This window comes from Sylvia atricapilla, chromosome 5, assembly GCF_009819655.1.
Source record: "Sylvia atricapilla isolate bSylAtr1 chromosome 5, bSylAtr1.pri, whole genome shotgun sequence".
Taxonomy (NCBI): domain Eukaryota; kingdom Metazoa; phylum Chordata; class Aves; order Passeriformes; family Sylviidae; genus Sylvia; species Sylvia atricapilla.
Window position 1 is genome coordinate 22,160,951 of NC_089144.1, and position 16,706 is coordinate 22,177,656.

Sequence of the window (16,706 nt, forward strand, 5' to 3'; positions counted from 1 at the left end):
ATTCACCTCTAAAGTCTGAGACAGATTGTCCACGGCTCCACTCCCTTTCCTCAATCTGTTGGAGCAGATGGGCATTTGCACCACAAATGAGAGATGCAAAATTCCTCTCCCTACCCAAAGGCGCTGGAAAAATCCCTGGAGGCAGCAGAGACCTGAAAAACTTCTCCTTCTCCTTCTGCCGACACCTTCTCTCCCCGCTGCTGGCATCCTCGGGATAAAATGATTTTATTTGGGGGCTTCGGGGCACATTTCATGTTCACAAGGGGAAAATTCCCTGTTTTATTGGAAGGAGGAGATGACTCCATGAAAAGCATGAAAGGGAGAGGCAGGTGGATATTTTTCTTTCCTGGGATGACTTCTCCCAGTCTCATTTCTCCTCTAAAAAATGCCATTTTTGCTGCTCTGCAGCTGTGTTATATTTGAGGGATTCTTGGAAAATTCTTCCACATAATATGATGGAATACACTATAAATATAGATATTATTATTATTATTATTATTATTATTATTATTATTATATTGGCACTGAAATCAACCTTTGTGTCCCACACCTCCTTTTGGTGCTAAATTAATTCATAACTGAGTAACCTGAGAGAAAATCCAGGATTTAATAACTCAGAAATTTGTATTTTTATTGTGACTCTGTTTTCTGGGATCATCCACAAAAAACAGGAGCAACAGCTCTGAGAATTCTTTTAAAAACAAACCCCCGTAGATTTATTTATTTTCTCAAGGAAGTAGATTTCTTAAAATAAAACCACAAAATTGGCTCATTTTTCTTCTTAAAAAAACCCTAAAGGCAAAATGGATTTTTTTTTCCCCCCAGGGCTGTGTTTAAATATTTGCTTCGTGGGTTTTGGATTGATGGAAAGAAGGAATCCTGCCTTCTGCCAGAGGAACTGTGTGCACACAAAAACATCAGCCCAGCCTTTGTGGGACTGCCCCAAAAAATTGTTAATGAAGCCTCCAACGTTGGCCCATGCTCAGCTGGAAAACATTCCAGAGTCATTAATGAAATCTTCCTAATGATTATTGCCTTTTCCACCCTAAAATGCTTTTTTGGAACCAGACTGGGGGGAGTTCATTTGCATCTCTCTCTCTCCATCAGGTTATAATTAATTCTGGGTTAGAGATAATAATTATTATCACAAAACCTGAAAACAAAGCAAAAAGTTCTCCTCTTGCCTGCCCTGCAGGCACAAAACATTGAATTTCCTATTCTGTTCTTCTCTTAATTTGTGATTTTATCTGTAATTATGTGGTAACACAGCAATTAATACTATGGGTATTTCCCCCTCCTAGAGATGCAGGTGACATTTGAGAATGTTGCTCAGGGTGACAACAGCTAGGTGGGGAGCAGAAATTTAATTTGAACTCCAGTCTGTTGGGCCAGGACAGGATGGGGTTTTGGTACCTGGCTGTGGAGGAGAAACCCATTCAGAGAAGGACCAGACCACAATTCTTTTTTGACAATTAAAATAATTAATCATTTGGAACAATTTACCAAGAGTTCTCCACAACTGGAAGGTTTTAAATTCAAATATGATCTCATGGAACCCCAGGTATTGGGCTGGAAACAGGAACTAACTTGGGGAATTCCAAGTGGGATGAGGGGAGGGTGATTTAGATTATCCAAATTGTCCCTTTTGGCCTTAAAATTCATTAATCTTTCATAGCAATGCCTCTGGAAATGAAGAAATTTGACTAATGAGCCCAAAACTGTTTTCCAGAATCTTCTTCCAAGCTGTAGTTCTCAAACTTTTAGTGTTGAGAACCAAGAAGTGGTGACATAATGAAAGACAGGATTGTGGGAATGTTTTTCTCCAAATGAAACCATAAATCCCAGGAATTTGAGGATGCAGGGAACTGGGAATTTATTGAAGAGAATTTGAATTTTGAACGTGATAAAGGGAATGTGAATTTTGAGCGTGATCTGGTGGAGTGATGATTTATTGAGTGTAACATTTCCTCCCAGAAGGAAAGATGCCAGAGGTATTCTGCATTTTCCAAGCCCGGAACAGGTCCTCTGCAGGGAGAAGGAAAAAAAAATCTTTATTTTAAGGACTGGGGAGGGCCTGTCACAGGATTCCCAGAGAATTCCCCATTCCTGGAAGTGTCCAAGGCCAGGCTGGATGGAGCTTGGAGCACTCTGGGATAGTGGGAAATGTTGTGAAGTTTTGGAATTAGATGGGATTTAAATTCCCATCCAACCTATCCAATGCCATGATTTTATGTAGAAAACAAAATCTGGTTTTTTGCCAGGATTATTCACAAAAAGAATGAAAAAGAAGAAACCCTTTCTGCAACATCCTGATCAATTTTGAACCCTACTCACTCCAGCTTTTTTCTCACCTCTGGAATGGTTTTTTAGAATGGATTTTTAAAGGGTATTTTTACCTTCTGCAGGATTTGAATGTATTGTGGTAATCGGCTTTGTGTGCTAATTATATCCGTATATTCTGGTAGGTAACAGAGCTGCCTCACTGCTCCTGAAATAGGAGTAAAGCCATGATTTTGGATTTTTTTCCCTCCTTGCTTATATTGGGATGTTGTCCTTGTTTCTTAAAGAATGAGTTATTTGTGAGTGGGGTGGCAAAAGAAATAAATTCTATTTTCAGGTGTCTGTGTTCACTTGTTTTAAGTCCCATCAAATGGACACACAGAGGCAGTTTTCTTTCACTTAAAATTTAGTTAAAACCACTTATTAAATAAAAATCACTGAGTTTTTAAGTATTTCCATTATTTGTGACATATTTCCAAGTGGCCCGACCTTAAAACCTACCTGAGACTTAAAAATTAATTTCAAAAATTTAAAAGTTAATCTAAAAGTCTATTTTGAGCTGCCTAAATAAATTGCTGGACACTCACAAGTGCAGAAATTCTCTTCATTCTCCTCCTCAGAGCTGGAAGTGGAAAATCTGAGGATTTAATCCTTAGCTCAGTGTGGAGAAAATGGAAAATTTCATATTTTTGCAGCACTTTGGGTCCTTTTATTGTGGTTTTATTTGTGTTCAGTGGAGTTTTAAGGATCTGAGTGGGGTTTTTTCTATTTAATTGAAGAATTTTTACACCTTTACCTTGCACACGACACGGAAGTCAATGCAGGAGAGTGGAAAAAATCTGCAGGATTGAGTTTATTCCAGGTTTATTCCAGTTATCCTGCTCATTACAATATTCCCATCTCTGGAAAAAAAACTCCTCAGCAAATCCCAGCCTTTTAGAAGAGGCTGAAAATCAGGTGAAATCAGAGTAAAAACAACACTATTCCTTTTGAAAAAGAGGCTTTAATGCAGATTTTGTGCTATTTTTTATGTTTGGAGCACCTCAATTTTTTTGTCTATGCTGGGAACAACATGAGATGAGTCAGAGGGGTGATAAAATCTCTGAAAAGCTTTATAAAAAGCTGCTGAAATTTGATTTTTAGGAGATTTAATGCCCTCTGGTTTTCCTCTTTTGCAGCACTCTGCCTGGTGTTGATGAATTTTACCCCATGCTGGTGTTACTGGGCCCTCTGGCCGGTGGGAGGAGGCAACTTTCCCTCAAAATCTGCAGACAATTCAAGAATTTTTTCAGATTTGGGTAAGTTCTGCTCCCTGAGCTTAAAAAAAAAAAAATCTCACCGAAGGATGAAGGTTGGAATTGCTGCTGGTTTGGTTTGTGGGGGTTGTTTTGGTAAAGAAGTTCAAAACAGTTTTGTTGCATTTTTTTTCTCTTCCCAAGGCTTGACTGGCTGAAGTCATCAATGAGGGAAAAACGATTTAAATTATCAAATTCTTTTTAAAGTTGAACAGAAAACAGAACAAACAAAAAAACAAACAAAAAAAATTAAAAACCCACAAACTCAAACAGAAAAAAAAACCAATGAAAAACCCAATCAAACAAAAAACCACAAAAAACCAAAGGCAAAAAAACTCCACAGACCAAAACAAAACCCCCACAAACCGAAAAAAACACAACCAAAAAAACCCCAAAAAACCAAAAAAATGAACCAAAATAAGACAAACCAAAGAACAAACTAAAACCGAAAAAGAGCCTCCCAAAAAACTGCAAACAAACAAACAAACAAAAAACACACACAAAAAAAAGCCCAAAAATGCAAACACTAATTTATCCATTCATTTCCTTTTTCAAGGGAAAAAAATCTGCTATGTCACTGTAAAAATTTCCTTTTTTTTCCCCCCTTTTCTTTAAAGCCATATTTTGGAAATGACAGACAAATTCAACCCCAACTGAAATTTTCCAGACATTCTGTGGAGTTGTTTTTGTTGTTGTTTAAGAGTGTTTTCATTTTGTGTGTTTTATTCTCTACAACTTCCATGAACGAGGGGAAAAAAACCAAACAAAAAAACAAAGGGAGGGACAGAACCTTAACGGAGCAGAAAATTGCAACCATAAAGCAAAGTTGTATTTTTTAATTATTCAGGGGAGATTTCAGCGATTTTATGGCTGGAAATTTTCAAACATTCCGCTCATTAAAAATGGATTTTTATGCAAGATACTCTGGCAGACTGAATGTAAACATGGCCCTGCAATTAAGAAGGGCTGAAATGTGTAAAAATTGCAGGAAATCAAATGAAATTGGCCCCTCCAACCATCTGGCTCGTGCTCAGCTGTGACCTTTGGAGCTGGGTGTGTTTTGTGTTATCCCAGAAAAAAGAAAATAAAAAATCAGGGAATTTTACAGAGCCTGTGTAGAACTTGCTGTTCTCATATTTTTGGGAAAAAAGTGCCACCCACTGATGCTGACGCTGAATTTCTTAAAGGTTTCCAGCTCTGCTCCTTGGAATAAATGAGCAGGAATGGCAAAGCAGAAACGAGGAGAAAAATCTGATTTTCAAACAGAACGAGAGCCACCGAATACTTCAGGCTCAAATTGTTATCTGCATTACTGAACTGAGTTTTGAGGGGATTTGGGGGATTTTGGGGGCTTTTTAAGTGCATTTTTAGTGTTTCACGCTGGTGGCTGAGGTTTGTCCTTACCTGCCTTTTTTTCCACTTTAATGGCAAAACAGAAATGAGGAGAAAAATCTGATCTTCAAACAGAAGAAGAGTTGCTGAATACTTCAGGCCCAAATTATTACCTGCATTAATTAACTGATTTTTGGGTTGGTTTTTTTTGTGGGTTTTTGGTGTTTCACCCTCATGGTTGAGATTTATCCTCATGGGATGACAGGGAATTCCTTTCCCAGCCTTTTTTCCCCACTTAAATGGCAAAACAGAAATGAGGAGAAAAATCTGATTTTCAAACAGAACTAGAGCCACTGGATACTTCAGTCTCATTTTGTTACCTGGAGTAATTAGCTGTGGTTTTGAGGGGATTGCTGGGGTTTTTTTTAAATTTTTAGTGGGTTTTTAGTGTTTCACCCTGGTGGCTGAGGTTTATCCTCATGGAATGGCACGGAATTCCTTTCCCAGCCTTTTATCCTGCTTTAATGGCAAAGCAGGAATGAAGAGAAAAATCTGATTCTCAAACAGAACAAGAGCCATGAATACTTCAGGCTCAAATTGTTACCTGCATTAATTAACTGGGTTTTGAGGGGATTTGGAGGTTTGGGAGGGTTTTTTTAGTGGATTTTTAGTCTTTCACCCTGGTGGCTGAGGTTTGTCCTTACCTTCCTTTTTTCCAACTTAAATGGCAAAGCAGAAATGAGGAGAAAAATCTGATTTTCAAACAAACAAGAGCCACTGACTACTTCATGTTCAAATTGCTACCTGCAGTGATTAACTGGGTTTGGGGGGGATTTTTGATGAGTTTTTAGTGTTTTATCTCGGTGGGAAGCTCTGGTAACTGAGGTTTTTACTTTCCCTGCCTTTTATCCCACTTTTCTCCCCACTTTCAGGATTGTTCATCCCCTTCCCATTAGGGGTCTATTTAAAAATTGGACTTTGGAGCTCTTTCTTAACCTCACAGTTCAGCCCAGCTCCTTTTTCACATTTAGGATTTGCCTTTATATCATCCCCAGGCTGACAGAAGTGGGGAAAAAATGGATTCATCATTTCTCAGTCCCAGGCTGCTGTGACAGCTCCAGCTCAGGCCCATCCTGGGCTTGGGGAGGGATTTATAGCCAAAATACCACATTACATTTAACTTTTTTGGGGGGTGTATTTATGGGTAAATCTTTCAAATACGCAGCATTATTTCTCGTATTTCTTCACTGCTTAAAAATAAAATGATTTATAGTTTTCCCTGCTTTTCCCCCCCTCCCCTTCCCACTGCTATTCCAGAGCTGCTGCTGGGATTGAAAACAGGTTATTTCTTTATTGTCCCATAAATCTCCCAGGCCCTGTCACACCACCAGGACAGCTTATTTTGGGGAAGTAAACAGACTCGATTATTATTTCATTTCTCAGGAAGAATTTGACAAAATGGTGAAAGCAGTAAGTACCTGACTCCTGTCCTTGTAGCTTTTCCCTGCTCCCACAGTGAACTCGACTTCTCTGTCCAAGGCTGATTTATTTTATTTTTTATGTGAAGTTTGTGCCTGGGTGTGAATGTTTATTCACTCTCAGTTGTGTTTTTAAGTTCATAGACGAGAAGCCACAAGTTTCTTGTAGATTTGTGCTGCCTTTTCTCCTGTGAATGGATTTATAGAAACCACAAAATGGGCAAAATGGTCAGTGGGGAATATTTAAATAATATAATATTTATTTTCCTATACAAATATATTGTGGGGTTTATTTGTTTTATTTTTTTTTCCAACATTTTCCAGAGACCCTGCAGGGAATCCCTTGCAAGCTCAGCAAATCCCCCCTAAAGTAGTGAGGCTTCTCTGAAGGATTTCTGCCTCCAGCTGCTCTTTTTGCAACAAAACTTTGTCTTGAAAAGCCACAACAGAGCCCATTATTGGTATTTCTACAAAATATTTGTATATTTTGGATATTTTTACAAAATATTTGTATTTCTACAGCAGAGCCTGAAACAACCGAGCTGGCCTTTCATGATAGCAATTATCAAGGAGTTTAATTTTAAGAACATAAAATAATTCCATCTCTCCAGGTCTGCAGAACTTGGAAATGCCTCAGCCAATCCCACATTCTCCTTGCAGATGTGCTGCAGTTCTTGCTTTTCCTTGGAATCTCCCATTTTTTCCATGGCTTGGCCATGTGGTTTGATATAAAACCACCAGCAGGAAGCCCCATGCTTTGGATTTTCCTTTCCAGGGGGAAGGAATAACACAGGAATGCTGGCAGCACTTTGTCCTCAGGATTTGGGAATTTGATTCTCCATGGACAAGGCACAAGCCCAGATATGAGGGCAGATCTTTTCTGCTAATTTTGGGATCTCAGTGCCTCAATTAACACTGATTTTGGGCTCTCAATCCCCTCATTAATGCCAATTTTGGGCTCTCAATCCCCTCATTAATGCCAATTTTGGGCTCCCAGTGCCCTCATTAACGCTGATTTTGGGCTCTCAATCCCCTCGTTAATGCCAATTTTGGGCTCCCAGTGCCCTCATTAATGCTGATTTTGGGGTCTCAATCCCCTCATTAATGCCAATTTTGGGCTCCCAGTGCCCTCATTAACGCTGATTTTGGGCTCTCAATCCCCTCGTTAATGCCAATTTTGGGCTCTCAATCCCCTCATTAATGCTGATTTTGGGCTCTCAATCCCCTCATTAATGCCAATTTTGGGCTCCCAGTGCCCTCATTAATGCTGATTTTGGGCTCTCGTTGCTTTCATGGACACTGATTTTGGGCCCTCCTGAACACTGATTTAAACAGGAAGAAACTTTGTAGGGAGAGAAAGCCAGGAAATCCAAAGTGATTCACTCACTCGAGGAAGCTGCTCCCCTTGGAACATTCCCTTTTGGGGTTATCCCTGGTTCTGAATTTCAGGGGAAATTCCTGGCGACCTACAACTACAGCGGCCAGCGCTACGGGCTGGGAAGAGACACGGTGGAGTCCATCGCCAGGGAGGGGCTGGCCACCTGTGTCCACATGGAAATCGAGGTGAGCAGCACCTGGCTGGGACCATTTCCTCATGGGACATGGGACAGGCCAAGAGGGAGCGGCCTCAGGTTGTGCCACAGGGGAAGCTCAGGTTGGATACTGGGGGAAATTCCACTCCTGGAAAGGATAAAACAGGATTGGAGCAGGCCGTGGTGGGGTCTCCATCCCTGGAATTTTGTTCACGAAACATGAGGATGTGGCACTTGGAGAATGATCTTAGAGGGCTTTTCCAACTTTGGTTTAGTCAGAATTATCCCTCTGCTGGTCTGGGTGGGTTTTATTTTTTAAATTTTTGATTTCTGATCTATTTTTTCAACTTTCAGCATCACCAGCACTTCCCTTTCCAGCCATGAGCTTCCCACCCATCTCCACCCTACAGTCCAGATCACCCCTAAAAAAAAACCAAACCTGTTTGTCCTTTGCTGATGAAGCCACAGAGGGCTTGAGGCAACATTTGGGGCAGAAATATTAAAAATTGTGATTTTATTTTGTTGGGTTGCTTTCCCCTCTCAGAGGTTAGTCAGGTGCTCTGAAGCTGGACCACAGGAGGAGACTGGGTCACAAACAAAGAGTCAAAACCCCTCTCTTGGAAACCCAAAAGCTGAAGTTTTTTGCTAATTTTCTAATTAAACTTCTCATTCCTTTCTATCAACCTTTACTAGCTAGGTGAGGTGACAAAAGGGAAAGACATTCTGCATTTCCTTCCAAATTATTTCTTCAAAATAAGCTCCCTCTGGGTGAGATTCCAAAATGAGAGGCCTGGAATGTGGCACTGAGTAAAAGAACAGAAACAAAAAAGAAATGCAGGACAGTGCTGTGCTTAACACAGGATCCTGGGCTGAGCATCCTGGTTAAAAACTGATATTAAATTTAATTGATTACAGGATGATAATTTTGCTTGGGAAAGAAGTGATCAAAAAAAACTTGGCTTTCAGTTGAGTAAAATAACAGAGATAAAAAAGAAATGCAAGAGAATGTAGTGCTAGCACAGGATCCTGAGCTGAGCATCTTGATCAAAAACTGACCTTTAATTTCATAAATACAAGCTGATAATTCTGGGGGGGGAAACTGGTGATCAAAAATCTGATTTTCACTTGAGTACTTTGGCATCCATGAGGAGTTTGGGCCCAAAATAAACCCATTCACATCCACTGGCTCACCTATCAATGCACAAAAAACACAACAAGCAGCGTGGCAGCACTAAAAAAAATGTTCCCTTGCTCAAATGAGCAACAATTTAATGCTGCAATGCTGCTTTTAAGCCTGTGGCTCGGCTGATATTAAAGATCAAATTAATAACTTCATCTTGGGGTATCTCCAGCTCCTTTTGCCCCTCATTTTTGACAGAGCTGTGACTCACCCACTGATGGGCATGCAGCATGTTCCTTGTCCTGCCAGACAGGCCTTGAATTTCCCAAAGCAGGAAAAAAATAAATTAAATTGGATGGAATCTCCAGCCTTCTCAAGCAGTCAGTTCCTCACCAAAGCAGAGGTTTTGTCACATAATTTAGGGGATGCAGCTTAATGGAACGTGGTGTTTATTCATGAGGAGCTGAACCCAGCACCATGGGCCTTGACCATAACTTTTAGTGGGAATTGCCAAAGCCGGCAGCTAAAACCCCTTTGTCACTGAAGTTTTGAGATCACACAGGAATTATGCAGGGTTTGTATCACTGTGGGCTCTGAGAAACAATAATTGTGAGTTATGGGTGGGAATAGAAGGTGCTGAGTCCATTATCTGCCGCAGGGCTCGGAACAAAAGTGATTTAACACCATTAAAGGAAATTTTAATTATGGGCCGTGGGCTGAGACTGAAAATTTAGAGCTGTTCATTCCCTTTAATCTAGAGTCTATCTTGGGCTGATAAAGGAGACTGACACCAATTTTAAAAGTTAAAAATCTCGCTGAGCCTACACTTGCAATCAGAGGGGCTGCTGCAGGTCTGACACTCAGTTCTGGTTTACATTAAATTAAATGTTTGCAGTGCTTCCCCTTTGCTCTGGTAGCCACCAATGCCTGCAGAGCAACTTCCAGCCAGTAGTTTTGGAGAAACACAGAGAAAAAAACCGCTCAGTTTTTTTCAACAAAAGTTCAACACAAAGTCAGTTTCAGGAATAAACCCCTTATGTTTCTCTGCTTTATGTTTCAAGGAGAAAAACTCCAGCTGCAAGTTCAACAAACACTGAGTTTCAAGAAAAAAAAAAATCCCAAAACATTGTTTTTCTCTGCTTTGTTTTCAAGGGTGTTCGTAGCTTGAAAAATACCCACTTTAAACCCAAGTATGTCCTGTTGGTACCAAAGGACAAAGGGAAATATGAAGAACACCTGAGGAGGACAGGATTGTTCAGCAGGCCAGAGATTGAAGAGGCAGTGTCCAGAGTGGACATGTACCTCCAAATAAACCAAGATTTCCCAGGATACTTCGATGCAGTCATCAACACGGGTGAGTTAATTGCTGATTTCCTTTGGGGGTAATGAGGAATTGAGGACAGCAGGTGGGAGAATGCATTCTGGAAAGAACCCCTCTGTAATTCATTCTCATGGATCAGCTTTTGTAGGGGTGTTTTTTTGGGGTTCACCACATTAAATTAGAGCACTGTGGCATAAAATATTGTGAATTTGTAAACGTGGCATTGTTTTGTTTTGGAAAAACAGGCGTCTGCTAAGGAAGGCAGGAGCCTCCCTTGGAACGGAGAGTGTAAACCCTCTCCCTCCAAATTATTATAATTTTGAAATTAAGGGGATTTCAGGCAAAGATATGGGGATAGGAATAACAGTTCTTTACTAGGAATATTAAAATAAAAATTGACTACAAAAAAAACAAACAAAAAAAACAAACAAAAAAAACCACAAGCAAACAAAAATAACCCCCTGACAGGGTCAGAACACGAGCTGCCCCCCTGCTGGTCAGGGTGTTGGGAGCAGCCCAGTCCAGTCCTCCTGCAGTGACAGATGTGGTTCTGTTGGAGCAATGATCCTGCAGGAGGGGGAAGTTTTCCTCTGAAGGTCCAGTGGTGCTGAGCTGGGTCTGGTTTTCCTCTGGGAATCCAGTGCAAACAGGCTGTGCTGCTGTTCCAAATCTCAGCTTTTATCCAGGTGGGAATGCTGGGCTCCTCCCCCTGGGTGGAGCCTCTCCCAATGGGATGCTGGAATTGTATCAGCCATGCAGTGAGCCTGGATGGCCCATGAACAGCAGATTCCCTGGAGGGAGGATGGGGCCTGGAAGGGATAAAAACATAATAAGGAGATAAAACATTTTGCATTGCAACCCAAGACATGCAAAATGCTTACAATTTAAATATGGCTCTAAAGAAATAAACCAGTAGGAAAACATTTAGTTGAGTGCAGAGCCTGAATTTCAGCTCTTGTTGAATGTGCTTTTTATGAAGGTGAAGGTTTTTCTCCCCAAGAGATATTAAAAATGTATTTCTGTGTCAAAAAATGTATTTCTGTATTTTCTGGATAAGTTAAAAACATATTTCTGTGTCCAACGCGTGTGATTTGAATCTTTGCTCTGATGAAAAGGGTTTTTTAATTCTGTTTCTTTTCTCTCTGCCATGGAATTAATTTCCCTGTCTGCAGATGAGCTGGATGAGGCATTCACAGAGCTGACTCACCTTGTGAAGGTCCACCTGGGCTTGGAGCCAGATGAAGTTTTGGACAACACTGAAGGCACCAAGAGCAGGGCAGGTAGAGTGTCTGGGAGCCACTGGTTTTATCAGCAGAATATTCCTATTTATTAGTCGGATTATTCTCTTTTCTGACCCAGAGATGGGGCTACTGAGAGGTGTTTTAAAGATTTTTATTCCATTTTCAGTCTCATGTAAAGGGTGAGACAGTACAGATGTTACAATTCACTCCATCACAATCAGAAGCTGAACTATTACCTAATTACAATACTTTATAAGGGTTTTTTTGGCCAATCAGCTTTTGTGACATATTCTTTTGCCATATATTCTAAACCCTTAAACTCTGAGTTTTCCCTGTGATATTACACACTTTTATTCAAACTGCCCACCCATAACCCCACTGATATCACTCAATTTTGGGAGCCTTTTCCAAGGCCTCAGGTCACTGCAGTGTTTTCTTGAGGGTCAGTCCCTGTCAGCACAGAAAGTCTGGAATTCTCAGTGCCCAGGGTTCCAACAAATGGTCCCGTGCAAAATTTCGTGGAATTTCTGAGTGGGGAAGGGACCCACAAGGATCATCCAGCCCAACTCCTGCTCCTGCACAGACACTCCAACAATCCCACCCTGAACATCCCTGTCCAAACACTCCTGGAGCAGCTTTGGGAATGTACCCATTCCCTGGGGAGCCTTTTCAGTGTCCACCACCCTCTGAGGGCAAAACTTTTCCTAAAATCCAACCTAAACCTGGCAGAGCTCCAGCTGTTTGCTGTCCCTGCCACAGGGAGTAGAGGTTGGAGAGACCCCGAGGAGTCTCCCCTCACCTCCTCCTCTCCAAGCCAGGTAAACCAGGTGCCCTCAGAACCTCCTCATGTAAATTCCTAAATTAACACAGGAAAATCTGATTTTCAAACAGAACAAGAGCCACTGAACACTTCAGGCTCAGATTGTTACCTGCATTAATTAGCTGTGGTTTTGAGGGGATTGCTGGGGTTTTTTTTGTGATTTTTAGTGGGTTTTTAGTGTTTCACCCTGGTGGCTGAGGTTTATCCTCATGGAATGGCAGGGAATTCCTTTCCCAGCCTTTTTTCCCATTTTATTGGCAAAGCAGAAATGAGGAGAAAAATCTGATTTTCAAACAGAACAAGAGCCACTGAACACTTCAGGCTCAAATTGTTACCTGGATTAATTAGCTAGATTTTGAGGGGATTTTTTGTGGTTTTTTAAATTATATTTTAGTGGATTTTTAGTGTTTCACCCTGGTGGCTGAGGTTTGTCCTTACCTTCCTTTTTTCCAACTTAAATGGCAAAGCAGAAATGAGGAGAAAAATCTGATTTTTAAACAGAACAAGAGCCACTGAATATTTCATGCTCGAATTGTTGCATGCATTAATTAGTCGGGGTTTAGGGGGATTTTTGCTGAGTTTTTAGTTTAGTCCCTCAAACTTTCAGGCAGATCAATTCCTTGATCCTGCAGCCACAGAACTGGCTCCAGGAGGGAAAGAGAAGAACTTTACAGGATTTAAAAAAATAAAAAATAAAAAAATTCCCCAAAAAGACATGATGGTAAAAAGAGGATGTACAAGACGAATTAAAAATAAGCTCCTTTTTAGGAACTTTTCCCTCTGACTCCAGGAAATCCCATGGCTTATGGATTTGGTTCCATTTTAGATCCATTGGCACAGGGTGGAGAATCAGTTCCCTCAGGAGCACAGAGCCAATATCCATGGCCTGTGTGGCTCGGGAAGGCTGCAAATAAAAGTAGCTGAAAAAAGGGCAGAATGTCTGAAAATTTTAATAAAGGACAGTGCAATATTCATCAGTTCATCATTTCATGTAAATTTGGATCCTGGAAGAATGAATAATATTAATTTCCCAGTGGGCACAAGAAAAGCTTCTGCACACATTGTGGCTTCTCAGAGCTACAGCAGTGAGGACTTGGCTGAAAAAAATCTTATTTAGCCTTATATTAAGTAGGTTTTATTTTAATTTCCAGAACTTCCATGTTCATCTGTAATGAAAAAGGTGATTTCCTTGCCTTATTTGCTACAATATTGTATTTTCTTGCCTTAAAAACTTTGGGGACATTTTGTCTCAAAGGCAACAAACTCCACCAAACCCTAGAGAGATTATTAGAAAAGAAGAAAAAAGGGTGAGGATTAAAAGGAAAAGATTTTTTACATAATCATGGTATTTTTGGAGATAGATTTAAGTATCTGAAGCTCCTTTAAAGGACTTTGTATTCCTCAGCAGCTCTTTCCGAGAGTGACTTGTCCCTACAGAAACTTCATTATCACTGCAAGATTTGGGCAATTCTGCCGCTCATAAAGTAACTTTTAAATTTACTACACACCATTAAATTCACTTAGAGCCCCATTTATAGGTGTTTAAATAAGTTCAACTCTCCTATTTCTAGAGATCCTCTCTTCTTGTGGACTGTGGGAAATAATTTATTTCTCAAACCTTGCCCCAAGGTTGTCTTTAAAATGAGACATTTTTAGTGAGATTGGAGCAGGGGGAAGATTGGTTGTGGGATATTATGAGAGGTTTATAATTCTTTTTTTGTTTTGTTTTGTTTTGTTTTAATGAACTGCTGGGCAAGATCTTTTGCTGGCGTACAGAGTAAAGAAAAAAACCTGGGAGAAAAGAAATAAGTTCTGTTAAAAAAATTTTAATAGCAGAAGTAGAACATTTTTTGGAGCTGGTAATGCTTGGTACTTCCATTGGCAGCTTTTATCCATGGGATCCAGTGATTTTGAAACTATTAAAATCCCGGAATGGTTTGGGTTGGGAGGGAATTTAAAGCCCATCCACTATCCCAAAGTGCTCCAAGGTGGCCTTGGACACTTCCAGGGATGGAGAATCCACAACTTCCCTGGAAAACCAGTGCCAGAGCCCTCAGAGGAAACAATGCCAAACAAAAACATTTATAAGGTTATTTCTATGGCTCTATTTCATATTAAGATGTGATTTTATACACGGGATAAATCCCAGTTTATAGATTTTTCCTTTTTTTCAACTTTTGAAATAGTTTGAATTACTCAAAATCATTTTGGTTTAAAAAACTGAGTTGTGTGGAGGGACTATGGGCAGGGACATCTTCCACTATCCCAGGCTGCTCCAAACACCATCCAACCTGGCCTTGGCCACTTCCAGGGGTGGAAAATGACTTTGTCCCAGTTTGGGAAGACAGGTGTCTGCTAAGGAAGGCAGGAGCCTCCCTTGGAATGGAGAGTGTAAACCTCCTCCCTCTGAATTATTATAATTTTGAAATTAACAGACTCCCAGGCAAAGATATGGGGATAGGGATGAGAGTTCTTTACTAGGAATATTAAAAAAAATGTAATAGTACAAAAAAAAAAAAAATGGAAATAAAAAAGGAAACCCTGACGGGGTCAGAACACGACCTGCCCCCTGCTGGTCAGGGTGTTGGGAGCAGCCCAGTCCAGTCCTCCTGCAGTGACAGATGTGGTTCTGTTGGAGCAATGATCCTGCAGGAGGGGGAAGTTTTCCTCTGAAGGTCCAGTGGTGCTGAGCGGGGTCTGGTTTTCCTCTGGGAATCCAGTGCAAACAGGCTGTGCTGCTGTTCCAAATCTCAGCTTTTATCCAGGTGGGAATGCTGGGCTCCTCCCCCTGGGTGGAGCCTCTCCCAATGGGATGCTGGAATTGTATCAGCCATGCAGTGAGCCTGGATGGCCCATGAACAGCAGATTCCCTGGAGGGAGGATGGGCCCTGGAAGGGATAAAGAAACACTGCCCCAGCTGGTTTAACAGCTGGGCCATGAACAGAAGATCCCCTCGGAGTTATGAGGGGTGGGTCATGGAAGAGATAAAGCAAACCCCTCCCCAACCAGTTCCAACAGATGGCCATACAATACATGCTTTTGGTTACACCTTGCACTGTCCCCCAAGACACTGTCCCTTCCTGCTCGTGTTCAGAATGTTTTTGTTGAGGATTGTCTTGTCCTCCCCAGGTTCCAGAACTCAGCTCTTCCCAGAGGAAGAGCCATCCCCTGGAGAAGGAACTTCTGCGCGCTCTCAGACTGCTTCCTACAGTGACTTAGTGGAAACTTTTGCCAAAAACTGTCCCAGAGACCTCCTGGAAGTGCTGATTGCAGCACCAGGCTCATTGGTAAGGAGCAGTTCCTCTTGCCTTAGAAATGAGGAGTTGGAGTCAAACCTTTCTTTCTCCAGGGAAAACTGGCTCCTGTTTTCTGTCCCATTTTGATTTCAACATTGCTTCCCAATTCTCTGAATCCTGGAATGGTTTGGGTTGGAAGGGACCTTAAAGATCATCCAGTGGACCCCTGCCATTCCACACCTTCTGGAATTCCTGTTGTTCACATTCCCAAAAAACGGTGAAGAAGCTGAAATGGGAAGTTTTGGAGCTAAGGGATTGAGGACAGGAGTTGTCTCTCCCTCCAGGGCTCTGGGTTGGGTCAGTTTAGGATTCAGGCACCGAAAAGGATTTCATTTTTCCCCCCATAAATACTCACCTCTGTCACAGCAATAAAAATAAAGGGGAGAAATCCAAATCCCAGGATCTGTTCCCTGTTTTTCCCCTCATGATGTGGCCGAGTCTCTGTTTGTGTCCTTGGCTGTGGTGGAATCCTGGAATATTCCATCCAACCCTTCTCTCTTTCAGCTTAAGGCCAATCCCCCTTGTCCTGTCACTCCATTCCTTTGGGACTGAGGCACCAAACTCAGAGAAGAGCACAAATTCTGTATTTTCTGCTGTTTTTACTGCAGAATAAATCCATTAATGATTTCATCCATTTGTGTACTGGCGTAAGGAGCAGAATTTCATCTCTCAGTTCTACACAATGCCATGGAATTGTCCTGTTCCATGGGAACAGCTGGAATTGTCCTGTTCCATGGGAAAAGCTGGATGCAGTTCCCTGAGCGTGAGGATTCCTCATGAACATCATCCCATAGCAGTGGAAAACTCATGCAGCTGAGCCCTTCCCAGTTTTATTCCAGTGATAACTGGCAGGGGTCAAATTTAATAAATTAAAAAAATAAATAATTCATTTTTTTTCACCTGATTTTGCTTTTTTTCGTCAACAAAATGCTTGGATTTCAACTAACCTCTGGAAACTCCAGCTTAATCCCTCTTCCTTTTTTTTTCTCTT

At 41.2% G+C, this 16,706-nt stretch overlaps 1 protein-coding gene across 1 annotated transcript in view; it reads left to right on the forward strand.

The window, feature by feature from the left end:
• The window catches only part of LRGUK (leucine rich repeats and guanylate kinase domain containing), a 42,085-nt gene that overhangs the window by 14,456 nt on the left and 10,923 nt on the right, over window positions 1-16,706 (forward strand). Inside the window, exons 11-16 of the mRNA XM_066318746.1 lie at window positions 3,459-3,578; window positions 6,281-6,377; window positions 7,835-7,948; window positions 10,190-10,391; window positions 11,531-11,638; window positions 15,549-15,706. Coding sequence (XP_066174843.1) covers window positions 3,459-3,578; window positions 6,281-6,377; window positions 7,835-7,948; window positions 10,190-10,391; window positions 11,531-11,638; window positions 15,549-15,706 — 799 coding nt within the window. The remainder of the gene's footprint in view (window positions 1-3,458; window positions 3,579-6,280; window positions 6,378-7,834; window positions 7,949-10,189; window positions 10,392-11,530; window positions 11,639-15,548; window positions 15,707-16,706) is intronic.